Source organism: Muntiacus reevesi, chromosome 3, assembly GCF_963930625.1.
Source record: "Muntiacus reevesi chromosome 3, mMunRee1.1, whole genome shotgun sequence".
NCBI lineage: Eukaryota > Metazoa > Chordata > Mammalia > Artiodactyla > Cervidae > Muntiacus > Muntiacus reevesi.
In genome coordinates this window covers 177,173,936-177,201,851 of record NC_089251.1, presented here as the reverse complement: position 1 = coordinate 177,201,851, position 27,916 = coordinate 177,173,936, and the positions used below count along the sequence as shown (strand labels likewise).

Genomic DNA, 27,916 nt, shown 5'->3' with positions numbered 1-27,916 from the left:
CATGTCCTCTTTACCTCTCAGTGAAATATAACAAGATTACAGATACATGCAAAAAATAAGCAAACAGTACAAATGATATGAAATTACCATACTTTAAATGACTTCATAAGCTTTATCCTTCTCTTTCACAGTAAAAAAAAAATAGTAATAATAATAATTAATAGAAATGCTTTAATGGGTTTAGGGTGAAGGAATTAAAAATAAGTGGAAAGATTTCCATTTAAAATTATGAAGTTGAATGTTCTCAGTAAAGAGTAAAGTTGCAAATTCCATTCAGAAAATTGAAAATTTCAATTCAGTAATTATATATATATTGAAGACATACTAGTCTCTAGACAGAATACTGTAAAACCAAGATGAGAAGAAACAAACATGCATGACTTAAAGCTTTAAATTCTAAGAATAAAAAGTCACTATGGAGATTATGTGTTAATTCCAAAATTGAGAAAGAAAATATGACAAATGTGGAGAATCTTTGTTTAAAATAACTGAACTGATTCTAATTTCTACAGGTTTCTATGGTATTTCACTGGGGAAACATATATTTGAATGTTTTTAAATGTAAAATAAAATTTATAAGCACACAAAAGAGGGAAAAGAAAAAGTTTTCTCCTCTAATATGAGACTTCTTTGAGACACACAGTGGCTCTGTTTTTCTTATATAATTGAATTTCAGAGGTAAAAGGGGCCCTTTGTAAAATCTTTTTCCAGCATGAGAACATAGAGTTCCCACTGATCAAGCAGGTCATCTAGCTCACCTGGGAGCCCAGGGCAGGATGGGAGCAGTACTGATTGCAAGTCTTAGTCCCTGCTTCCAGTCCAGGTTCCTTTTCCGTCTGTATTCCAGTGAAGCGTAGAATACAGGGTAGAAAGAAGAGAGTGGTTTAAGTGCCATCCAATTAATTTGCATACTTGAAGAATAAAGGTCACTGGACTTGAAAGAAAGCTTCAGGGTTGGTCATTCCTTTCTCCGCTCTTTTCCTGTTTCTCCTTCCTAAAAGACAGTTATCTACTCTTTATTAAATGTTTTGTAACACAATAAATGAGTTTCTGCTTTAATTATATAAATACAAAGTAAATATGTTAATATTTATAATACTTTATAACACATTATACTATATATAATATATAGTCATAAAGTTGCTCAGTTGAGTCTGACTGTTTGGACTATAGCCCACCAGGCTCCCCGTCCATGGAATTCTCTAGGCAAAAGTGCTGGAGTGGGTTGCCATTCCCTTCTTCAGGGAATCTTCCTAACCCAGGGATGAAATGTGGGTCTCCTGCATTGTAGGCAGTTTCTTTCCTTCTGAGCCTATAATACAATTATAAATATAAAAATGAATGCAGTCCCATCCTCAGAGATAAATAGCAAGGCTTGAAGGAAGAAGAACGGGAGAATGGAGAGTGAAGCAGAGTACTCCCTCCCAAAAACATAGACACACCAGGGAGTAGGAAAGTGACCTAGGAAAAGTGCCTTTGGTCTGTGAATTGTCACTAAATTTACTTGGTTTTATCCTACTGTTTCCTCTGTCTCTTAGCCTCTATTACTGCCTTTTCAAATGCAAATTAGATTCCCTTCTTATCACCAAGCTTCATTTGCTTTCCCACCTTATGTAGTTGGCACCCTGCTCTGCGTGGAAATGACACAGCAGCTCAACGGGGTGGAAACACTCTGCCCAACTTCAGCAGCAGTGACCAGAGAAATCAACGTATAATCCAATAGACTGATGCGGCTCCATCCTGGCAACAATTGCTGTTACTTGGGGAACTTCTAAAATATACCCATGCCTCCCTTCACCCTTGACCAGCTAAGCCAGAATCTTTTAATACTTGGTCCTTGGGGATCAGCATTTAAAAACAAACAAGTACACAGACAGACTCTCTCCCGGAGGTTTCTAATATGTTACCAGAAATCCAAACCACTGGTCGAAGAGATTCTCCACTCTTGCATGAGGGTCTTGAAATTTACTGCAAAATATCTACTTGGAAACTTTGAAGCAAGCTTTGTCCTTTGATTTTCAAGTAACAGGAGGTTTTTTGTTTTTTTAAAAAGTCTGGATATCCTTTTATTATTTTCATCTTTTATGCTTTCTTTCTGTTTTGATTTGATTTATTCTCTTAGCACAAATTGTCATAATTTGAGATTTCACATGTTGCTTCTTATTACTTATTTTACAGAAGTTCTGGAAGGTTTTTGTTTGGCTTTATACTTCGCTCTGTTCTTGGTGTAACGTATGTATTAAACTGAGATTGTTGCTGCAACAGGAGGCACTTTTATTCTGATTCTGTGATTAGTTAATATGCTTTCTTTCTGGCAAACAGATGGTGAATTGAACGTAGAACTTTTCTTTTGAGTAGCTGCTTGAGTGGGGATTTTATTATAAATACCACAGAAGGACTGCTCAATCAAAAGATTTTACGTTAAATGAAGACAAAAAGTCACAGCCAGAGTTGGCTATTTTGTCACAGGACAAAGAAGCTGTGTGTCTCCCAGGTTATTCAATGGCTGACTTACAAACAGTTTTTACTTTCTAGAGAAAATAATCATAATTAAGTTGTCTCTTCTGAAATTGGCACTGTATTGTGTTTTTTACAAAAGTCAATAAAACAAGAGTGTTTAAAATATATCTTTCAAAAAATTCAAGTGATTTATTAATAAGTACAGCTGTTGCCATCATAAAAATTATTAACTCCCTTTCTCATCAGGCTAACAATGATTTTTTTCTCTTACACATAGCATGTTATATTTATATAAAATATGAATAGTATTGATATAACTATTGATTTATAAAAAATTTATTATTGATTTATAAAAAAACTATTGATTTATAAAAAATCTTGAAGTTTTAAGGATTTAAATAAAGTTGTCTTGTTAATGATGTACCTATCCTCACAGTTTTTTTTTTTTTTTTTTTTTTTAATCAAGAACCTTGAAACCCTGACCTGTAACAAGTTTGAAAATTTTTTTCTCCAGGATTCTTAGCTCCCTCCCCTGACTGTTGTACTGGATTGTGTATCTAATTCTAAGCAGTCCTTAAAGCTGGGCTCTAATTCACTTGTTTTCCATATTTATCTTTTACTAGTATACTCAGTCTGTCTATCATAACATTGTCTCTTCTTATAATCAGTTCATCTGCTAAGGGATTGGTCATATTTCTGTGTAGCCTCAGAGCCTTCAGCAGCACACTAGAAGTTCTTGGGTTTCTAAGCTCCTCATCATCCATGTCATTCCTGGCGATTTATTATCAGATGCAAATATTTATTTGCATCTAAATATTGAGGTCTAGAAATTTCTGGAAACTGGTTGTTGCTGTTTACTACCCAGGTTGTATCTGACTCTCTGTGACCCCACGATCTGCAGCACACCAGGCTTCCCTCTCTTTCAAGGTCTCCCGGAGCTTGCTCAAACTCATGTCCATTGAGTCAGTGATGCCATCCAACCATCTTATCCTCTGTCGCTGCCTTCTCCTCTTGCCCTCAGTCTTTCCCAGCATCAGGGTCTTTCCCAGTGAATTGGCTCTTCTGGAAACTTAGATAAAAATAAATGTTCTGTCCATTTGTCTTGGCTTTTAAATAATATTTAAATAAAGACAGGCAGACAGATGTGTGTGGCATAGAAAAGTTACAGTTTAGAAGGGCTTGCTTCGGTGCATCTTATCAGAAGTTTTGATGAACTTCAGTGCATTTTGTGAGTGGTGTGGAATGTTTTGAGGTGAAGTGGATGTTGCTAATGTGATTCATACTAAAAGATGGGCTGCTATCACAAAGAAGAATATGGACTTCTATCCTAAAGTAATATATAGTTTATTTACCTTGATTGTATGTTTCTAACTTGCCTCTCTGTTTCCAGGGGACAAGCATGAGAACCATCAAACCAGCTGCTAGGAAGGAAAGGAGGCACCCTGGGGTGTTAAGGGTAGTGAGGCTCAGGAGTGTTTAGACGGGGATCTCTGCCTGCTTCAAGAGTGTGTGTTCTACGACCATCAAGTTCACCTGTCCTTGTCTTGCCAGCTTCTCATCGCTGTTTCTGACTCTTGGCTTCAACCTGACTTTGATTTCTGTTTCCTTTGCTTGTCTTCTGGACTCCTACCCTGTCTTACCGCCCCGTACTATGGCAGCATCTTGCGTTATGCCTGCCCTTTCCTGTCTGAAAAGTGTACTCTATTTCAGAAATTCTGCAGGTCCCACTGATGATAATGCTAAGTCGCTTTAGTCTGACTCTGCAGCCCCAGGGACTGTAGCCCACCAGGCTCCTCTGTCCAAGGGATTCTCCAGACAAGAATCCTGGAGTGGGTTGATGTGTCCTCCTCTAGGGGATCTTCCCAACCCACGGATCAAATCTGCTTCTCTTTTGTCTCCTGCAGTGGCAGGCGGGTTCTTTACCACTTGGGGAAACCCAAGTTCTGTTGGTCTAGTAAATATTTAGGGTGGTCCTTGCAGTCTTGCTGTGTTTTTGTTGAACTATGTGTGGCTGTGTTATACTTCTAGGCTGCAGAGCATGCCTTGTATTAAAGATGAACTAACTGCCAAACAGATTCAGTGATGATGAAGTATCTATGATATGTTATTTGTATTTGTTATATGTTATTTGATATGCCAGTTTAATCGTATTTTCTCAAAGTTTCCCTCATGACTTAAAGCTGTTTCTCTCCCAATTATCTTTCGCATTTCTATAGAGGACAATGAAAAACTAACGAAAAGCTGTCTTTGGATTTTACTTATCTAACTGTGTATTAAAGAAAAATTGCTTTATTTCTTGAGTTGCTACATTTCAAGGTTTGCAAATATATGAAAATTCGAAAGTCACCAAAACCACAGGGCTGCTTATTACTCTGAGTGACTCTTGTCTATTTTGAAGAAGAGCAGAGATAAGTAGAAGCAGTATGGAGACAGTTTTTCTTATTCTGGCTAATGTAGCTTAGGTGCTATCCTTTGAAAGGTGGTATTTACGGTTGACTGTAAGAAAGTTGAGTTGATCAGTCATCCAAATATTCTTTTTTTTTTTTCTAAATTACAGAATTGACTCCTGAGGAGAAAGCCCAAAAGATTGCCAAAGCCATGCGCAAGCAGTCTTCTGAAGTCAAAGAGAAGTGGGAAAGTCTAAATGCTATTACTAGCAATTGGCAAAAGCAAGTGGACAAGGCATTGGAAAAGCTCAGAGACCTCCAGGGAGCGATGGATGACTTGGATGCTGACCTCAAGGAGGCGGAGGCCGTGCGGAATGGCTGGAAGCCTGTAGGAGACTTGCTCATCGACTCACTTCAGGACCACATTGAGAAAACCATGGTCAGCATCCCTGCCTTAGATAACGGGTTTTAAGAAATCCTTTCCCTGGTGGCTCAGAGGGTAAAGAGTCTGCCTGCAATGCGGGAGACCCAGGTTCGATCCCTGGGTCAGGAAGATTCCTTGGAGAAGGAAATGGCACCCCACTCTAGAATTCTTGCCTGGAGAATCCCTGTGGACAGAGGAGCCTGGCGGGCTACAGTCCGTGGGGTCAGGGAAAAGTCAGACACTACTGAGCGACTTCACTTTATTGTTAAATATAACACAAATAAGGAGAGCCACATACATTACATAAATTGTTACAAAGGATTGTTACAAGGCCAGCACTGCTACAGCATCCACCAAAATCAGGTTATAGAACTTTTCTAGACACAACAGATGTTTTCCATATGCCCCTCACCATCAGAACTCCCCTCCTCACCAAAACAGCAACTAAGGTGACTTTTACAATACTTTACTTTTATTTTGTGTTATACATTTTCACCCAGCTGTGAATCCCTAAGCAGTATAGACTTCCCTTTGAATCTCCAGATTTCCCCTCTATCTTTTATTTTCTCTGCAAGGTATTTGTTGAAGAAACTGAATTGTTTCCTTTATAGTGTTTTTCACAACCTGGATCTTACAGCATGGCATCCACATGATGTAGTCTGGCAGGTTGCTTTTTAAATGGGTGGTTGGATTTAGAGGTTTAATCAAAAGTGTACTGTTTTATTGGGCATTCTTTACCAACTATATCTTGTTGTCGGAGTATATAATGAAGAATTATTTTAGCTATAAATTCTGTTTGTGATCACATATTTCCCAGAGTTAAGGATGTTAGACTTCTGGTCTAGATTCCCTTTGGCTCTTGTATTCTAGAACATATCCAGAAAAGAAATTCCTGGAGTTTAGGCAGTAAAAGACACAAGTAACAGATTTAGAATGTATTGGGATTTGTGAAAAAGTAAAAGTCTTCGTCTCTCAGTTGTGTCTGACTCTTTGTGACCGCATGGACTGTAGCCTACCAGACTCTTCTGTCCATGAAATTCTCCAGGAAAAAATACTGGAGTGAGCTGCCATTCTCTTCTCCAGGGGATCTTCCCAACCCAGGGACTGAACCCAGGTCTTCTGCATTGCAGGCAGATTCTTTAACATCTGAGCCACCAGAGAAGCCATTGAGGTTTATAATAGCATAGTAAACTATCTGGGTTTCCCAGATGATGCTAGTGGTAAAGAACCTGCCTGTTAATGTGGGAGGCGCAAGGGTTCGATCCCTGGGTTGCGAAGATCCCCTGGAGGAGGAAATGGCAATTCACTCCAGTATTATTGTCTGGAAAATCCAATGGACAGAGGAGCCTGGAGGGCTACAGTCCATAGGGCCGCAAAGAGACACCACAAAAGCAGCTTAGCATGCAGTAAACTATACAGTAGGTAGTCATGAAACAAAGAATAAATGGATGAAAAATCAGACTGACAATATCATATTGTGAATGGGATTTTTATTGCAAAAGATATACATCTTTTGTGCACAGACTTTGGATAATAGTTTCCTTTTTGTTTTGCATGTGGCTGAATAGGAAAGAGAAGAAAGTTCTAAGAAATAAACTGAATCCTACTCATGCAAATTGCATAAGTAAATATATATGTGTGTATAGACATAGGAATAATAATAGCATTTATTGATGCTTAGTATGTGCCAAGAGCTGTTCTTTAGCCAGTTTGCATTAGTATCCTTTTTAACTCCCACACCAACCAAGCAAGCTAAGTATTATTACTTTACATATGATAAAACTATAGATATTGCTTCATGCCCACACAGCTAGTAAATGGTAGGGTTTCATGATTACTTTCTTGCTCTTCTCTTTCATTGTAGAGACCTCATTGATAATACTGTCATTAAGCTCAACTTTGATCGACTATTTGAATTTGAATCTTTAAGGGTTGCATATTATATTTTAAGCAAATTATTTATTATTAAAAAGTATTGGGGTCTGCCATCTTGCCATCTTTCATGGTAAATATACATGTTTCCAGTGACCCTATGAATTAAGTAAGGTTCTTCATGTAACTGTAGTATCCACAAGTCTGAGTTAAGATAGCAAACTGTAAATGCAACTTTTTAGCATAGGATAAGTTCTTTGGAAGGTGCACACGTCTTGTGTTTTAAAAGATGATTTTCAAACACTGAAAAATCTTTAAGCCAATAGATTACAGAAACTATTTTCTGTTGGTTTGCAAAACTGCCTCTTGATTGAGTAAGAATTTACCTATTTGAATTTGAAAGCATCAGTTTTTTTAATATGGGATGATTAGCGTTGAGGGAAAAATGAAGTTATATCTGGCCTAAAAATTTGGGCCTTGTTAATCCCATTTGACTGAAGAGATTACCCATCTCTGGATCCAAATCCTTCTGTTTACATTTCTGCTTATGTGGGAAAGCTAGGAAAAATACAGTTAATATTTAAGAACAAATATTAAAATATTTTAACATCTTACTAGGAAGAAAATAAAATAAAACCTAGGTCTCTTTAAACCAAATAAATATATTCAAATTTCGGCATGTTTCATATGTGCTCAAAGAATACTCCTGAAGTTATAGGCAGGTGAAAACAAGTCCTGACTATTGCTAAATATTATTGAATATACCAAAACAACTGGAAACAAATATTTTAGGGTGATCGAATAATTTCAAGTTCCTAAATTATACTTAATCCCTCTTGTCTGTTGGAGTACACACCTCTGACAGGAGAAGAGCTGAGTTTCCCATCTGCCCACAGGCTGCTGGTCAGCACCTTTAACACACGCAGATGTTCTGTTTTTATACCAAAGAAAACCACATAGAATTTTATTCTCCCATGGGAAAATGCAGCCAAGTCATGATAAATTGGTTCTTTATATCAGAACACATAGCAGATCTGAAACCATTTTACAATTTGCTTTATTTCAGAAAGCCCCTTAGTTTGGAGCTCTTAAAACCCAAAAGATAAACTTTCTTAATGGAAAGATTCCTTGTTACCATAATATACTGGACCACAAAAACAAAATTAAGCCTGAAATGCATTATTTGTGTAAGGGTTTTTAATGTTTTTACCTGTGGCTTGTAAGAAAAAAGCATTATTTTTATGTAGCAAGGATAAAACTCTTTTCATCTCTAAGATCAAAAAAGATCTGTCTTGAAATTATAATTTTTAAAGAACTTTCACCATCGTTTGAAATAAAACTGGTTATTATTTAAAATTATATAAATCTGAGAATATTTTCTAGCAGTTTATTGTTCATCTTTAAGGCCTTCAAAATACAAAGATATTGATTTTAAAAGCTGATTATTAGTGTGTGATATGAGGTCATCACTGAAGAAAGCTTGAAAGATTTGAGTTCTGTAATTATTCTCAAACTGAATCTGAGGGAACTCGGGCCTTTTCAAAATCCAGACTGAAAAATTCTCTTTTCCCACCCCTTTCTATGTTCCATGCTTCTTTATTAAATATGAATTCTTTAGACCTATAATGTATCTGTTATCATACATCTTCTTTTGTCATTGACCTGTATTTGTGAATCTGTTTATTTCTATACGTTCTGTCACCCATGAACGATCAACATCTGCAATCGTGGAGAAAAACTATCACAACCTGAATTCTTCCATGCAGCAGCAATTCTTACATCTTCATGGACTTCCATTCTTCTGATTTTGATTTTTTTTTTTTTTTTTTTACTTTATGCCTGATTACAGAGTAGTTTATTTAACCCCACCACTTCAATCATTTATTTTATAGCTGAAATCAAATGTCCACCCAAAGCCTGACTTTGAAATGCTAGTGTCTTCAAGGTTCTGGTGATATTTCCTTCTGTACATTGACTTCTGTGCTCACTGTATCAGGTGTCATTTACACAGTTACCTCCAAGGTCTATATCTTTTATCCTGTCTCTGGGCTCCAGATCTGTTCTTCTGACTCTCCAGCTTGTACTCTTCATGTGGCTTTTGGACATGTTCAAGAATTTTGAAATATTAAAATGTATTCTCTGATTCTTTTTAAAAGCAAAATTATATTAGTAATGTTATTTTGATGTTTACCAACCATAATGATTATTTTTAGCCTTTTCATGTTATAAAAAGAGGAACTGGGAAGCAGTTAAAGGTTTCCTTTTTATAAGCTTGAGGACGAAGTCAAATTAATATTGCAGTGTTTTAATAAAACTTTATAGCATTCAAAAGCACTTTGACATCTATTATTCATTAGCTAAACTTGGGGTGATGAAAGAGCAGAAGAAATGGGACTGAGAGACGTATGCCTACTCTCTTAAGGGGTGGAGATTGCAGAAACGATGACACTTGAGAGCTTATTCTAATAGCATGTTCACAACACTTAATACCTGTATGTTTGGTACACAGTTAATATTTAGCATAACAAAGAATTAAAAACATTCAGTTGTCTTTTAATATCCCACTTCTGTTCCTGGTGCTATATTGGCTTGTGTGTTAGTTGCTCAGTTGTGTCTGACTCTTTGTGACCCCATGGAGTGTAGCCCACTAGACTCCTCTGTCCATGGGATTCTCCAGGCAAGAGTACTGGAGTGGGTAGCCATTCCCTTCTCCAGGGGATCTTTCTAACGCAAGGACCATACCTCTGGTCTTCCACATTGCAGGCAGATTCTCTACTGACTTAATCTTGCCTCAGATACCATTTTTGAACCTTCATCATTAGAAATGAACTCTGCCCCTCTTTGATTACTAACTTTGTGCTGAGTACTGGAGAGTGTCTGTCCTCAAGAAGCTTCCATTATATGGAGGGAGATATTAAAATATGAATGCTTACATGACCAGGAACCTAAGAGCTCTGATAAGAAATAGTATATAAAATCTATAACCAGTGGTTCATATGGCATAAAGAAATAAAAAATGCCCCCACTGTAAAACCTGATTTGTGTGTCCAGAGATGTGCAGGTTGGAAACCCTGGCTGGGTTGGATATGAGGGATAGAAAGCTGGTGAACTCAAGGGCAGGGCCTTCAACAGGACTGGAATAGGAAAGGCGTCTGGGAAGTCGTCTCAATAGGTGGAGCACTCCAGTGAGTCTTTCAAGGGATGGATGGAATTTAAGCAAAACTTTATGGGGAAAAAGATACATGAACATAGAGGGGGTTGAAATTGTGTGGAGAAAGGAGGAAAACTTGGTGTTTTCATTATTTTGTTGTTCGTTCTCACAGGACATACCACAGTCACTGAGCCCAAATATTTTTTGTGTTTGTTTTATTTTTTCCTCTTGACATGCATCCCTTCAACCTCCGCCTGTACAAGATCTCTTACTCTGCCCAAAACTGTCATTTGTCAGTTCTAAGCTTCATTTGCCTCTTTTCTGATAGACCCTGCTCTTCCTTCCCTACCTCTAACCACAAAGAAAGGTGATAAATGACTTTGAAAGAGAGAACACTTACCTCTTGAGTATATAATAGGCATGGATTTTATGGTTAGGAAAGCTTTTTGTACTGGCCACTTTCTAACTTAATTTTAAGTAGAGACATGTCAAATCGAGCTATTGCATCAGGAGAAAAAAATATTAAAGTATCCATATGAAAAAATGGAAAACATGAAAGAAAGTTAAAGATAAAATCCAGCCTAGAAATTAGTAAAATGGATAATAATGTTTTCCAGACTAGATAGTATAAATGAAAAATTTGAAGGAAGTACATAATCATTTAAATGAGTTTGTGTAACAAGTTTTCTCTTCATGCGTCTGTTCATATTCTCTGGCTTATAAAGGGGGACTCTGGCTGTGGTCCTGGTTCCTCAAGACCTCAGTCAAGTCAGTTGTTGAGTGAGCAGGTATCATAGATGACTTCTCGGCTGATCTTGGTGTTTTATTTATTTATTTAGAAAATACGGAATACTAGCTTTTGTGTTATTCTTTTCTGATGACATTATTCTTATCTTTTCTCCTAGGCATTTAGAGAAGAAATTGCACCAATCAACTTAAAGGTTAAAACAATGAATGATTTATCCAGTCAACTGTCTCCTCTTGACTTACACCCGTCTCTAAAGATGTCTCGCCAGCTCGATGACCTTAATATGCGATGGAAACTTTTGCAGGTGTCAGCCGATTCCTCTTCATAATGCAGGCTTACACCTTTGTCTTTAAGCCCTACCTCACTGTTCCTCCACTCACCATCCTTTCCTCTGTCTTTATGGGTTGTATTTAATAATGGATTTCTAGCATATGGTGACATTAGTTGTTTGTCTTTCTGTACCTTGAAACCAAAGGCCTCATTTACTTTTGAATATAGATTTTAATGTAATTTTATAGCATTCTCTTCATAGGATTTTTGTAGAAAATTGCAAAAGGTCAAATAAATCACAGTAATTGAAACCTACGGTAGGTCACAGAAACATTCTTTCCATAATGGCTCATAAAGGAGTCATTTTTCTTACTTGAATCGTGTTATTTTTTTTTTCTTTTGAGAAGTTAAGAAAGCCTCCATCCTTTTTCTGTTGCTTGCCTTTCATGTATCTTGCTCATTTTTTTCCAGCTAGCAGACTTTAGTATAATGGTATTTACCTTTAGCTCTTAGATCTTAGTTGTTCTAATGTAGTTGTTTTGATGTAGTTGAGCATTTCAGTTTTAAAAGAGTCAAACCAGAAAGAATATTGTTGAGTGTTACTAAGTATCTGCAAGTCACCACATGTTCCAGTCAGTAATTTTTGGCTCAGTCTTTGTAGAGCTTTGTCACATTGAGTATCCAGTTTCTAGGAGTCTTAATAGTATTTTTTTCCTCTGAAAAGTAGCAGGATAGTTTAAGTGAAAAGTGAAAATGAAGTCGCTCAGTCAGGTCTGACTCTTTGGGACCTCAAGGACTTTAGCCTACCAGGCTTCTGCGTCCATTGGATTTTCCAGGCAAGAGTACTGGAGTGGGTTGCCATTCCCTTCTCCAGGGGATCTTCCCAACTCAGGGATCGAACCCAGGTCTCCCACATTGCAGGCAGATGCTTTACCCTCTGAGCCACCAGGGAAGCCCCAGTTTAAGTGGAAGATTGAAAAATAATAATGCTTACTAGTCTCTCTATATGTTTTGGATCTAAATTGAAGTGATACTTGACAAGATAAATATGCAATTTTAAGGTAGCACATATTTTAGAGGTATAATATTTTATAGCATGTTAGGTCCTGAATAAGTCCTGTGACCCGTGAAGTGTTTTTAGTTGCTCAGTCATGTCCGTCTCTTTGTGACCTCATGGATTGTAATCCGCCAGGCTCCTCTGTCCATGGAATTCTCCAGGCAAGAATACTGGAGTGGGTAGCCATTCCCTTCTCCAGGGAATCTTCCCGACCCAGGGATTGAACCCGAGTCTCCTGCATTGCAGGCAGATTCTTTATTGTCTGAGCCACCAGGAAAGCCCCATGATAGGTCCTGAATTAATTCAGCTGTTGAAACACTTAGTGGTTTATATTTTCTTCATGAGATGGAAGAGGTTATAAATGAGTATATAGTATTAAACAGTCTTTTCTGTCTTTGAAAAGAATATTAATCTGGGATTAGTAAAGCAGGATCTGTTAAACTCATACATGCTTTTCTACTGAGTAGGACAGAGAAGCATTTGACTTTTACTCTATTTCATTTGACTCTGCTTCATTTCTCCAATTCATTATCTTCATACTGGTATTGCTGTGTCCATCTTGATTCCCTTGTCACTCTGCTTCTGTTGTTACCATCGGCAAAGATTAGAAGTCAAGGAAAATGTTATGCCTGAAAAAGTTGTTCTTTCATCCTGATCTCTGAGCTTGGTAACCACTATAGCTCAGATGTTGCTGCTACTGCTGCTGCTAAGTCGCTTCAGTCGTGTCCGACTCTGTAGAACCCCACAGGACAGCAGCCCATCATGCCCTTCCATCCCTGGGATTCTCCAGGCAATAATACTGGAGCGGGTTGCCATTTCCTTCTCCAATGCATGAATGCATGCTAAGTTGCTTTGGTCGTGTCTGACTTGGTGTGACCCCATGGACAGCAGCCCACCAGGCTTCTCTGTCCATGGTATTCTCTAGGCAGAATACTGGAGTGGGCTGCTCAGCTGTTAGTTGCTGATTAAATATGAGGAACTCGATTTATGCTGGCTGACAGTGGTATTAAATTTCAAGAGTAGCACCTTGTGTTCTCCGGAATGTAAATGTGTGGCATTTGAATGCTTTTGGTCACAACAAACCAAGTACCTGCTAATGTAATTTTGATAGCTAACCAGGAAAAAAATGGAGGTATCCAGTGAGCCAGAGACACACGTTCCATTTAAAGGCAGCTGAAAATAAGATTGGCAGTCTAAGTGAAACACCTGACCAGCACTACTAGACAAAGACCAGGAAAAGGAAATGGAAATGTCAGGAGGCTGTGTGCCATTGTTATTGATTTGAAGTTAATTTCTCAGGGTACCAAATCCGCATTTTCAAAATGTAGAGAGCTAAGACTGTGTGTAAACAGATATATAGAGTGTATTATTCACCTGGTGTCTACTTGAATACTCCCAAGTCAAGATGATAAACATGAACTTGGAGGAATATAAGTCATTCCATATTTATATGTCCTTTCACTCTCCATCTATATCTGTCATATGTCTTACCATCATTATCATCTGTTTTTTTTCCCTTGGAATATTTCAGACTTCTTTCTACAGCCCTTTTTACCACCTTCCTTACAAAAGAGAGATGAGTAGTCACTGACCCCATGGCCACATCTTTACTTCAGATGCTTTAGAGTGTTACTGCTTTTGACTAAAATGTTGAATAATGTCAAGACATAGATTCTGACATCAGATGAATTGAGTGTGAATACTAACATTGCCACATGCTAATAACTTTATTTCCTTGAACACCTCTTTAGGTCTCCATATCTTTATCTGTAAAACAATGATTATAAGGAGTAATACTTATTCAGTGTGAGTTTTGTGAGAGTTAAAAGAATTCACATAAATTACTTAGAAGAGTACCTGGCACTATTTACTGTTACTTGATGTCAGGAATCTATTTTCATATCCATACTTTGATTCCAAATTTAGAAGAGTCTGTACCAGCAATCATATCTTGGGTTATAGTACCATTTGTTATAGTACTTAAATCAAGGTTATTATTAAGGTCATTGTTTTGAAATCAAATTATTTCTTGTATGTATATGTGCAGGTTTCCGTAGATGATCGCCTTAAACAGCTTCAGGAAGCCCATAGAGATTTTGGACCATCCTCTCAGCATTTTCTCTCTAGTAAGTACCAATAAGCTGATTTCCAGTTAATTCATTAATTGAATGAATAAGCATATTATTTCACTTTCACTCAAGGAACTATATCCTTTGCTATAAATATGTGTGCTTTATTAGATGAATATAAATAAAGAAGATTTCAACATCAGTGACCAATCAATACCCAGTGCTTATTGGTTACTATTTCCATCATCTGGTCATGGTAAGTCTTTGAAGTGAAGCAAAAATTAATTCATCTTTAGCTAGAGTTTTTCACTGAACCATCTGTTGTAATAACTAATATAGTATCCTATTGCTATGCCATATGCAAAGATTTTGAACTTTTTCACAGTAAAGAAATCATTTTTGTATTTAAAATTTTAAATTAATTTTCCTACTTAAAAAATGCATGTTTATTTTCAATGCACCTGGAGACTTAAAAAGCAAAAAAAAAAAAAAAAATTCTTCATAAATCTTTGAGAAGATTCTGGTCTATTAGGCTCACTGCAATCATACTTAGCTTTTCTTCTAATTAAATATTGCAGATTTAGCCAAAGCACATATGTAGAGTTTTATGCAATAGTCTTCAACTGAAGTTTTTCATCTTATGAACTGACTGTTCATGAGATCTTTAATAAGTAATTTGAGCTCTTTATCACTCACTGCTAAGGAAATTAAAGAATATAAGATTCAGAGTCACCCAGATTGAGATTAAAATATTAATTTTCCCTTTTACCAGGACTCTGAAGTCCTGAAGGTTCATTTTTTTATCTTAAAGTTACTAAAATAATACTTATTTTCTCTGATTGCCTTGAGATTTAGATGAGAAAATATACCAAGTTACACAAAACACCTAGCACAGTTCTTGGCACCAGGGTTTTCTCTAAATATTACTCCTTTCCTTTCTTTGTCTCTGGAAAACATATGTAAGCAAACAGTTTAATTTAATAAGTGAAGGTTGAAACTTAATGCGAAGCTAATTTTTCCAATTATGGTACCTTTGTATCTACAGTCATAGAGAAAACTGAAATAATATCGTGTCTTCCAACTAAATTTATTGCATTTATGTTTTCTCTTAATATTTGCTATGCTTGATAATTTGCTTTACCTCAACAAGGTCAGGCTTTTCTTATCTCACAATTTCAAGAATCCTAATCGGTCGTTCCTAATCCTCCTGTCCTACGCCGCTCTAGTGCTCAAGCCAGCTCTCCCGGGTGTGTGTCTGTGTCTCTGTTTCGTCTCTCCCTGTCTCTCCCCGGACCCTCTCACCCCATCACTCCCACACCTGTTTCACACACCTGAGCTCTTAGGTAGCCTGTCTTTGAAATGTTGAGTCCTTCCTAGAATATGCTGTCTACCTGGATGCCAGAGTGCATTTCCAACATTTGGATGCTCTCCATGTTCATGAGTAAATAGGTTTGCTTCATTATTCATTAGCTATGAATTACCCCCAGATTGCTTGCACTTAATTTTATGGAACATAGAGCTATATGCTGAGACCAAAGTAAAGAGAAATTTAACAAATCATTGAGACTCTATAGTTCTACAGTGTATGTATTTACTAGTATTGATGAAACTGAACACTTTCACCTAGTAACCATTCTTTCATAATAAAAATCAAACTCTTGCTCTTTAGCAAGTGAAACATTGTAAAAATTGTGAAACTCCAGCACATTGCCCTTCATTGCCTGGCATAGACAGTCCAGAGGGTCAAAGTTATTCAGATCAAAACAATCATTAAAATGAATGGAGAATTATAAAAAAAAAAAATCCCAATTAATAAATTTAGTAATTGTTATCCACTGCTGCTTGAAATCTTTGGCTTTATTAAATTTCTTGAACTTTAGCCATGGTTATGAAAGGAGCCTGTTTAGTTAGGCACAAAATAAAGACTGACCTATTAGCTTGGTGCCAGTGCTGAAAAGAGGTTGGCTCTAATGAGAAATTTAATATACCTAGTTCCACATTGCCATCTTCCTTTTATTCTTTCATGGACATAGCTCAAGAAGGAAACGCTCACACTTGAGAAAGAGAGGAAGGGTTGTTGAATAGAAATATTTCTGACTGGCGGTCCGAAATCCTGAAATCATGTTTGGGTACAGTCATTTATTTTTGGGCGAGTTATTTCACGTCTAATATTTAGTTTCTCATTGTTGGCTTCCTTATTAACAGACATATTGAAAATTCTTTGCAAATTTTAAAAGGCTAAATATTAGTAAGTAGGATTATGACACCCTATTCAGGAGAAAAAAAAAAACATTAGTGACAACTGGTTATATGAGAATCTAGTGATATTTGCAACACTTTAGATGGATTTGCTTGTTTTTTAGTTTATTTACCAAAATTCCTTAAAGGTTCTAGATGCATAGGTGCAATTCTACTTAAATAAGTCTTAAAATAATTAGTTTAATGTAGAATAAAACTTTTATAAATAGTAAATGGAATTGTAAAAAATTTGTACCTCAGTAAAACAAAACATAAAATCTCAATCATAGTGCTGTCTAGTGTATAAAAGTAGGGAACTGTATTTCCTGCGCATTTAAGATGAAAATAAGTATTTGGAATTCTTTTATCTAGATAATTGCCTTAGTTCTTTAAAACCTTTGGGCTATGTTTAATTTTCCTCTTTTAAAATCCATATAATTGAGTTTGTTTAAATGACATTCATACTAGTTATTCTGAGCCTATGAAGCAAAGTGAAGAGTATTATTAGTGACCTGGAAAATTCAATCTTAAGAAATCTAATTTACAGTCTTGGTATACCTAGATTGTAGATTATACCTAGATTTTGCCTAGGTAAAATTAACTTTGGTTTAAGCTTAATCAAAATTTATACAGCGTATGTATTTTCTAATAAGTTTTAAATGTTGATTGTTAGAAACAATAAAATGTGATTTTTAAAAATATTTACATCAACAGGTTCGATTAGAGTTGGCGTTAGAAATTGAGACTGTACTGTTTCACATTTCCATGCTTTAAATGAATCTCTAAAGCCACTCTTTGTTTGGCCTAGCATATTTCATAATTATAGGAATTCAGCAGTTCTCATTGAATTTGCTATAAACATGTTCAGTTGTTTTGCATTAAGGCGTAAGACATAAGAGTTGGAAGTGTTTCCAATAACCTCGGTTTGTTTCTCCAGCTTCAGTCCAGCTGCCGTGGCAAAGATCCATTTCACATAATAAAGTGCCCTATTACATCAAGTAAGTTGATTTTAATTCTCCTTTATAATACCAAGACAATAAAATTGTGTTAATAACTTAAGAGACTTTTCCCATGTAACTTTAAAAACTGGATTTCAAACCTATTATAGGAAGGAATTTATATGTTTATATGGATATAAAGAATATATATTTAATATTTGAAAAAATTAGTTTAAAAATAAGACTGATATTTGTAATTCATTATATTAGGCAATAGGTAATATAGCTGATATTTTTGTAAAGCAGATATTAATATATTCAGGGAGAAGGACAAAATTCCTAAATATTCTTGACATAATGAATACAGTTTCTCCAGCTGTATTGCTTCTAAGCCATTTTTGTCTTCCAGAAAATTCATCTAAAAAGTACTTGTACTCTTCTCATTTTAGTCCACCAAAAAGAAACAGGGTTTTATGATTAAAAAGTTCAATATTTTCAAGTTTTTTCTCAACTTGTGGAAATTATCTGCAATTAGTTTAGGTTTATTGTCCCACACCTTTGTTGTCAACTTGACAATTTCTCCTTTTTTACATAGTTTTTTCCATATTATGTAATATTTTATAAATTTTTTATGATTTACACAAGGTCTGCATAGGATTTGATCCTTGCCTGTCTGTGTGTTGTCATTGGGCAGAATGGTAAAATACATCTTCTGAAATCCCTTGAAGTGTAAGTTATTGATTTACAGTGTGATAAAGGTGATGAGAGTTGTAGTTGAATATATTTTATATATAAGGTGAATGGTGGCTTCGTTTTGAGAGAAAAATCTCACTATTATCCGGAGTTAACTGTGTCTCAGATTAGTCCTATGACCACAGGCAAGTCAGGTGAAGATATCTCGGCCAAGTTTCTTTCATATCTTTCCTAAAGTGTCATGTGGTATCTCCAAAATTTGTGCCAAGGCTAATAGTCTATTTTTCCAGTATCCCTCTTCCTAAAAACTTTGTGTGTGAAATCAAAATGCTTACAAAATGCCATTTACCTATGAAGATTTTATTGTGGTCTGAAATATATCCTCATACTTAAGAAAACAAATAATTTTGCCATAGTCATAGCAAATATAATAAGCAATATATGTTACATTGTCTTGAGACAACTTAATACTTTTATCAGTGTATAATCTACCATGTACTGAGTTGTGATAAATTTAGTATAAGGTAGCAAAGTGGGGGATTGATATCAAACGTATGCAGGCATGAAGGGAAAAAAGTCACAGGCTCAACAAACTGACATCTTTATTAAGAGAAGATGCTCTGGAAATAAGTTCATCTGTACCATTTTTCTAGAGTCCATATATATGTGGCAATATACAGTGTCTGTTTTTCTCTTTTTTACTTACTTCATTCTGTGTGACAGATTCTAGGTGTATCCATGTCTCTACAAATGATCCAATTTTGTTCCTTTTATGTCTGAGTAGTATTCTACTGTATATATGTACCATATTTTCTTTTTTTAAAAATTCATTTATTTTAATTGGAGGCTAATTACTTTACAATATTGTGAATTTTTTGTCATACATACACATGAATCAGCCATGGGTGTACATTTATTCCCCATTTTGAACCTCCCTCCCACCTCCCTCCCCATCCCATCCCTCAGGGTCATCCCAGTCTACCAGCCCTGAGCACCCCGTCTCATGCATCAAACCTGTGCTGGTGGTCTATTTCACATATGATAATATCCATGTTTCAATGCTATTCTCTCAAATCATCCCACCCTTGCCTTCTCCCAGAAAGTCCAAAAGTCTGTTCTTTGCATCTGTGTCTCTTTCGCTGTCTCACATATACGGGTCATCATTACCATCTTTCTAAATTCCATATATATGCATTAATATATTGTATTGGTGTTTTTCTTTCTGACTTAATTCTCTCTGTATAATAGGCTCCAGTTTCATCCACCTCATTAGAACTGATTCAAATGTGTTCTTTTTAATAGCTCAGTAATATTCAATTGTGTATATGTACCGCAGCTTTCTTATCCATTCGTCTGCCGATGGACATCTAGGTTGCTTCCATGTCCTGGCTATTGTAAACAGTGCTGCGATGAACATTGGGGTACATGTGTCTCTTTCAATTTTGGTTTCCTCAGTGTGTATGCCCAGCAGTGGGACTGCTGGGTTGTATGGCAGTTCTTTTTCCAGTTTTTTAAGGACTCTCCACACTGTTCTCCATAGTGGCTGTACTAGTTTGCATTCCCACCAACAGTGTAAGAGGGTTCCTTTTTCTCTGCACCCTCTCCAGCATTTATTGTTTGTAGACTTTTTGATAGCAGCCATTCTGACTGGCGTGAGATACCTCATTGTGATTTTGATTTGCATTTCTCTGATGATGAGTGATGTTGAGCATCTTTTCATGTGTTTGTTAGCCATCTGTATGTCTTCTCTGGAGAAATGTCTGTTTAGTTCTTTGGCCCATTTTTTTTTATTGGGTTGCTTATTTTTCTGGAATTGAGCTACAGGAGTTGCCTGTATGTTTTTTAGATTAATTCTTTGTCAGTTGCTTCATTTGCTATTATTTTCTCCCATTCTGAAGACTGTCTTTTCACCTTGCTTATAGTTTCCGTCATTGTGCAAAAGCTTTTAAATTTAATTAGGTCCCATATGTTTATTTTTGCTTTTATTTCCATTATGCTGGGAGGTGGGACATAGAGGATCCTGCTGTGATTTATGTCAGAGAATGCTTTGCCTATGTTTTCCTCTAGGAGTTTTATAGTTTCTGGTCTTACATTTCGATCTTTAATCCATTTTGAGTTTATTTTTGTGTATGGTGTTAGAAAGTGTTCTATTTTCATTCTTTAACAAGTGGTTGACCAGTTTTCCCAGCACCACTTGTTAAAGAGGTTGTCTTTTCTCCATTGTATATTCTTGCCTCCTTTGTTGAAGATAAGGTGTCCATAGGTGCATGGATTTATCTCTGGGCTTTCTATTTTGTTCCATTGATCTATGTTTCTGTCTTTGTGCCAGTACGATACTGTCTTGATGACTGTAGCTTTGTAGAATAGCCTGAAGTCAGGCAGGTTGATCCCTCCAGTTCCATTCTTCTTTCTCAAGATTGCTTTGACTATTCGAGGTGTTTTGTATTTCCATAGAAATTGTGAAATTATTTGTTCTAGTTCTGTGAAAAATACCATTGGTAGCTTGATAGGGATTGCATTGAATCTATAGATTGCTTTGGGTAGTATACTGATCTTCATTATATTGATTCTTCTGATCCATAAATATGGTATATTTCTCCATCTATTTGTGTCCTCTTTGATTTCGTTCATCAGTGTTTTATAGTTTTCTATATACAGGTCTTTTATTTCTTTAGGTAGATTTACTCCTAAGTACTTTATTCTTTTCGTTGCAATGGTGAATGGTATTGTTTCCTTAATTTCTCTGTTTTCTTATTGTTTGTGTATAGGAATGCAAGGGATTTCTGTGTGGTAATTTTATGTCCTGCAACTTTACTATATTCATTGATTAGCTCTAGTAATTTTCTGGTGGAGTCTTTAGGGTTTTCTGTGTCGAGGATCATGTCATCTGCAAACAGTGAGAGTTTTACTTCTTCTTTTCCAATCTGGATTCCTTTTATTTCTTTTTCTGCTCTGATTGCTGTGGCTAAAACTTCCAAAACTTATGTTGAATAGTAGTGGTGAGAGTGGGCACCCTTGTCTTGTTCCTGACTTTAGGGAAAATGCTTTCAATTTTTCACCATTGAGGATAATGTTTGCAGTGGGTTTATCATATATGGCTTTTATTATGTAGAGGTATGTTCCTTCTGTGCCTGCTTTCTAGAGGGTTTTTATCATAAATGGATGTTGAATTTTGTCAAAGGCTTTCTCTGCGTCTATTGAGATAATCATATGGTTTTTATCTTTCAATTTTTTAATGTGGTGTATCACATTGATCGATTTGTGAATATTGCAGAATCCTTGCATCCTTGGGATTAAGCTCACTTGGTCTTGATGTATGATCTTTTTAATATGTTGTTGGATTCTGTTTGCTAGAATTTTGTTAAGGATTTTTACATCTATGTTCATCAGTGATATTGACCTGTAGTTTTCTTTTTTTGTGGCATCTTTGTCTGGTTTTGTATTAGCATGATGGAGCCCTCATAGAATGAGTTTGCAAGTTTTCCTCCCTTTGCAACTTTATGGAAGAGTTTGAGTAGGACAGGTATTAGCTCTTCTCTAAATTTTTGGTAGAGTTCAGCTGTGAAGCCATCTGGTCCTGGACTTTTGTTTGTTGGAAGATTTCTGATTACAGTTTTGACTACTGTGCTTGTGATGGGGCCGTAAAGATTTTCTATTTCTTCCTGGTTCAGTTTTTGAAAGTTATACTTTTCTAAGAATTTGTCCATTTCTTCCAAGTTGTCCATTTTATTGGCATATAGTTGCTGATGGTAGTCTCTTATGATCCTTTGTATTTCTGTGTTGTCTGTTGTGATTTCTCCATTTTCACTTCTAATTTTGTTGATTTGATTCTTTTCCCCTTTCTTGATGAGTCTGGTGAATGATTTGTCTATTTTATTTATCTTCTCAAAGAACCAGCTTTTAGCTTTGTTGATTTTGGCTATGGTCTCCTTTGTTTCTTTTTCATTTATTTCTGCCCTAATTTTTATGATTTCTTTCCTTCTACCAACCCTTGGGTACTTCATTTCTTCTTTTTCTAGTTGCTTTAGGTGTAGAGTTAGGTTATTTCTTTGATTTTTCTCCTATTTCTTGATGTAGGCTTGTATTGCTATGAACCTTCCCCTTAGCACTGCTTTTACTCTATCCCATAGGTTTTTGGTTGTTGTGCTTTCATTTTCATTCATTTCTATGCATATTTTGATTTCTTTTTTGATTTCTTCTGTGATTTGTTGGTTATTCAGAAGTGTGTTGTTTAGCTTCCATATGTTTGTATTTTTAATAGTTTTTTTTTCCTGTTCAGTTCAGTCAGTTCAGTCACTCAGTCATGTCCGACTCTTTGCAATCCCATGAACCGCAGCACGTCCTGTCCATCACCAACTCCTGAAGTTTACCCAGACTCATGTCCATTGAGTGGGTGATGCCATCCAGCCATCTCATCCTCTGTTGTCCCTTCTCCTCCCGCCCTTGATCTAGGTTCACAGAGTTACATGGAGAGAGAAGAGGGAGAAGGGAGATAGAGGTGACCAGGAGGAAAAGAGGGAGAATCCAAAGGCGAGAGAGCAGTCTAGTCAGTAATCAATTCCCTGTTTGCCCTCCACAGTCTGGAACACTCAGAGACGTTTACGGAGTTCCATAGAGAAGAGAAGAGGGAGGGAGGAGGTAGAGGTGACCAGGAGGATAGGAGGGGCAGTCAAAAGGAGGGAAACCAATCTAGCCAGTGCTCAGTTCCCTAAGTGGTCTCCACAGCCTGGAACACCCAAAGAGATTCACAGAATTAAGTAGAGAAAAGAAGTGGGAGGGAGGAGATAGAGGTGACCTGAGGGAGAAAAAGGAGAGTCAAAAGGGGAGAGAGTAATCAAGTCAGTAATCACACTCCTAAGTAAAAATGGGTACTGAAGATTGGATTCTTAAAGGTACAAAATTGATTAAAAATACCTAAAAGCCAAGATTAAAAATCTAGAGTAGTGTTTAGACTCTCAGAAATATAATCAAAAAACAAAACAAAATTGCAAAAGCTATTAAAATAATATGAAATTTGCTTTAAAAATAGGGCCTTTTTTTTTTGCAAGGTAATAGTAGGTTAAAAATGAAAATTAAAGGAGTAATAAAGAACTTAAAAATTAAAAAAAAAATAAAAAATGATAATAGTAAAGTATATCTAGGAATTTCTCTGGAGCTGTTGAGGGCAGTGTGGGGTCAGTTCCGTTTCAGATAGTTCCTTGTTCCAGCTTGTACTTCTTCTCAAGGTCTATAGGTCCCTTCCAATGTAGTCAATGCTAACTACAGGGGTTTTAATCTGTTGCACCTGTCACTTCCAAAGCGGTTCTCTTTTTTTTGTTTATTTTGGCTTCCTCTGTTTGCAAGTCTCTTCAGTATCTAACTTCCACCCTGACACAAGGGGGTGAAGATGGTCATTTATTTAGGCTCACTTGTTCAGTTGTGCTCTGGGGTGGAGAAGCACTGCAAACAAATATCACTGGCATGTGTGGGGAGTGCTCTCAGTGGCTGGGCCACACTGGGTTTGCCCCCGCTCACGGTTTGTGTGCTTTCCCAGTCTACACTGCTCAGGCTCCAGGTTGCTCTGGAGAAACTGTCTCAATCAGTCCCTGCATTGCATGCACTTCCCAGGTCTAAGCCGCTCAGGTTCAGGTTCTTGGGTACTCCACAAAGGCACAGCCTTGGTTGGGCCTGCGTTTTGTGCCCTTCCCAGGTCCGAGCAGCTCAGGTGATTAGGTGCTTGGTGAGCGCACACTCTCCAGGTGGAGTGGGGCATCTTATCACCTCCCTGGTCCCAGCCTCTTGGTTTCCCGGGTGCGCAGTGGGAGCGCCATCTCAGGTGTGTCCTGTTTCTCCTCCGGGGAGCTGATCTCTGGCTGTGAGCCTCCTGGCGGATCCCAGGAAGACTCAGTTAGCAACTGGGAGCCTGCTCGCAGTTTGGTAGAGGATGCCGTCTCTAGGGCCGAGTTGCCCCTCGCCTTCTGGCTCTGGCTGTCTCCGGCCTGCCTCCCTGCCTCCAGCAGGGGATGGGCTGGTTTGCTGCTGGCTAGCTCTCCTCTGGTATTCACTCAGTCCTTTGTTCTGTGAGCAGGCCAGCAATGCCTTAGGTTAGAGCTTTTGGCGGGAAAGTTCTCTCTGTCCTCTTTTTTTTTTTTTTTTTTTTTTTGTCTCTATCTCTCTGGCTCTCCCACAGTTTGGGTTGCTAGCTCACATTAGCTCCCTCAGATTGTCCTTAGGGCATTCAGGCCCAGTCCTTACCCTGAGCAATGCAGCCCGCACCTCCCTGTTCAACGCCCCCTTGCTAGTGGCGGAGGCGAGCATCTGGGCTACTTTTTCGCTGGGAGTTGCAGTTAGGCGGTTAATCTGTGGGTTTTATTTGTTTACTTTTTCCTCCCGGTTATGCTGCCCTCTGTGATTCCAAAACTTCCCACAAACCTGCCAGTGAGAGGGTTTCCTGGTGTTTGGAAACTTATCCTCTTTTATGACTCCTTCCCTGGGATATTCTCTGTCCCTAACTCTTTTGTCTCTCTTTTTATCTTTTATATTTTATCCTACCTCCTTTTGAAGACAATGGACTGCCTTTCTGGGTGCCTGGTGTCCCCCGTCAGGGTTCAGAAGTTGTTTTGTGGTATTTGCTCAGCGTTTAAATGATCTTTTGATGAATTTGTTGGGGAGAAAGTGGTCTCCCCATCCTATTCCTCTGCCGTCTTAGGACTGCCCCTCTGTACCATATTTTCTATATTCATTTTTCTGTCTGGATGTTTAGGCTGGGAGGCTCAGATGTGTGCTCTGTGATGACCTAGATGGGTGGGGTGGTGAGGGGATGGGAGAGAGGTCCAAGAGGGAGGGGACATATGTGTGTATATATAGCTGATTCACGTCATTGTATAATAGATACTAACACAACATTGTCAAGCAGTTTTGCTCCAATTAAAAAAAGAGAAGATGCAATCATCTAATTCAAATGTGACATTTTAATTTTTATTCCACATAATAATAATGATAGTTATAGTATTAGAGAATTTTAATTTGCTTGGTGAATATTGACTTGAATATTACAGGTCTTGATATAAATGTGACATAGGGAAGTAGGCAGAATCTGGCCATATACAGATACCCACTTCCTGACCCCTGGAAGAGAATGGGTTAGGTCATATGAGGATGTAGAAGTGGGCATGATCCAGGGATTCAGGCAGCTTCTAGAAGCTGTGAAAGGCAATATGCTCTCAGAACCTTCCAAGGGGAACACAGCCCTGCAAACCTTGATTCCAGCTCAGGGAGACATGGATGAGAATTTGTTACAGCATGGACTGTATGGTCTGTATTTGTATGGACGTCTAGATTTTGTATGGTACATGTATTAGTTTTCTATTGCTACTGTAACAAATTTTCATGCATGTCTCCCTGAGCTGGAATCAAGGTTTGCAGGGCTGTGTTTCTCTCAGAAGGTTCTGAGAGCACATCCCCTTTCTTTGACTTTTGCAGCAAATAAGAATAAAAATGTTTTAAATGAAAAGGAATTTTTGTATGTTCATGTTGATTAAATGTGACTGAGCATTACATTGTCTAAGTCAGAATTTCACTGGATCAATATTTTTATAATTTGGGGAGGATCTAGCAGAATCGTTTCCTTGCCCAGTCTATAAGTTCTTACAGGGCAGGCAGGTAAAGTGAAGGCCGGTTTCTCTGGCATTTTATTGGCTGGAGTGCATAACTAGCATTTCAAAATAAGTATAACACATTGATGGCCCATATTTTTAATGTGGCCTATAGGATTGTAGCATCCTGAAATATTTTGAATGCCATTAGTGAAAGATTGTGTTTTCTTAAGTATTTTAAATTTTTAGTGTTAAATGTCTTAGGATTTTCAAATATTTCAAACTCTGCCTGTGTAAATAGAATGAATTCTCTTAAATTTAGAAAACTTGTTTAACCAGTTTCTCTGTTGTGAAACCTAACAGTTTATTTAGACTTCATAAAGAAGGAACATCAATCATTAGAGATAAGGTTATGTAGGCCAGTGTTTCCAGATGAAAAATTATTATGAAAACAAAATTTATTTCCCATATAAATTGATAAGTAAGTAAATGATGAATGAAAAGGATTTTAATATATACTTCCCTTTGCATGGTTGCACAAGTAAGTAGAAGAAAAATGTTAGAAACACATTTTACATGATTGTCACGCAACTAGAGTTTCCTGGAACATACTAAGATATATTAATTTGACCAACAAGAAAGTAATATTCCAGTAGAAATATTAAATATTTTCAGTATTTAAGTATACAGTTTTATGTACTCTAATGCTAGAGTAAGAAAGTTGGCAGAGAATACGAGGGACGAGTTGTTTTTATTTTGTATTTTAATTTTATAGGTTAAACATCCTTGGATGTTTAATTTTATAGGTTAAAACCATCCTTGGATGGTTCCTCAATGCATTTCTTTCTCTCTATTAATATTTTGAGGTGAACTGCCATGGTTCCAAGACTTATTTGTTTCTAGAAAAAGATAGGATATAGATCTGAACTGGAAGAATCTGTATAGTGTAAATCCCTCTGTTAATATCTTAAGTTGAAACTCATATCTTTAAATGATACTTGCTGCTTATAAGGTAGACTTTCCAGAGCTGATCTAATTATTTTTCTTTTCTACTATAGTCCAATGCCAACTCATCAATTTAAGAAAATTTGAAATGGCTCTTGCTGCCTTCACAGTGTACAATAATACTGTAAAATCAAGATCTCTTTCTTTGTGAATTTTTGGCCCTGCATTGTGCTTTGTACAAGTTGTTCATTTCCTCAACTAAAAGTTAACATCCACAGAGTTTCAGGTATAAAGGGAATGATGAATAAAAGCCTTGAGTTGAATTTTCTTAATATGTCATAATTATCATCTAAAACTCATTTCTTCTCTTTTTGATGCAGAAATAATAATAATTCATAGTCATAGAGGGTGATAATAATGATCACTGTAACAAATGATATGTTTTGAATATTCACTTGCTAGCCACTGTGCTAATCCTGTGCCTGGGTTATCTCTTTTAATTCTCACAGTAGCCCAGTGAGGTATAGGTACTATGGTGGTGGTTTAGTCACTAAGTTGTATCCGACTCTTGCGACCCCATGGACTCTAGCCCACCAGGCTCCTCTGTCCATGGGATTTTCCAGGTTCTCCAGGGGATCTTCCCGACCCAGGAATCTAACCGAGGTATCCAGCATTGCAGGCAAATTCTTTACCAACTGAGCTATGGGAAGCCCATAGGTACTATCATTACCCCATTTATAGACAAGGCTTAAATCATAAGTACACACATAACTTGCTTGAGATCACATAACTGGTAAATGTCAGACCTGGCATTCAAACTCCAGTGTCTGAATCCTTGACAGGTATGCATTTACTGACTCTTATTCTCTGTATTAGAGGAGGTAGACAACAGAGATTTTTAGTCCATGGAAAATTGGGGTGGGATGAAAGATTATATTTAGGGAATGCAGTCAAGTGGAGAAATTAGGAGCAAACATCCTTTCTTAAATACTGTAGACTGGTTACCATCTATTGTGCACTTGCTATGTGTCAACAGTGAAGTTCAGGGCTGTCTTAGCATAAGGCCTTACTTTCTTCCATGCTGCACTTT

General features: G+C 37.1%; 1 protein-coding gene across 8 annotated transcripts in view; it reads left to right on the top strand.

The window, feature by feature from the left end:
* Window positions 1-27,916, top strand: part of UTRN (utrophin) — a 538,989-nt gene that overhangs the window by 424,354 nt on the left and 86,719 nt on the right. For all 8 annotated transcript variants that reach the window (XM_065931202.1, XM_065931205.1, XM_065931203.1 and 5 more), the window contains 4 exons: window positions 5,018-5,286; window positions 11,200-11,346; window positions 14,417-14,495; window positions 17,614-17,674. In XM_065931202.1, coding sequence (XP_065787274.1) covers window positions 5,018-5,286; window positions 11,200-11,346; window positions 14,417-14,495; window positions 17,614-17,674 — 556 coding nt within the window. The remainder of the gene's footprint in view (window positions 1-5,017; window positions 5,287-11,199; window positions 11,347-14,416; window positions 14,496-17,613; window positions 17,675-27,916) is intronic.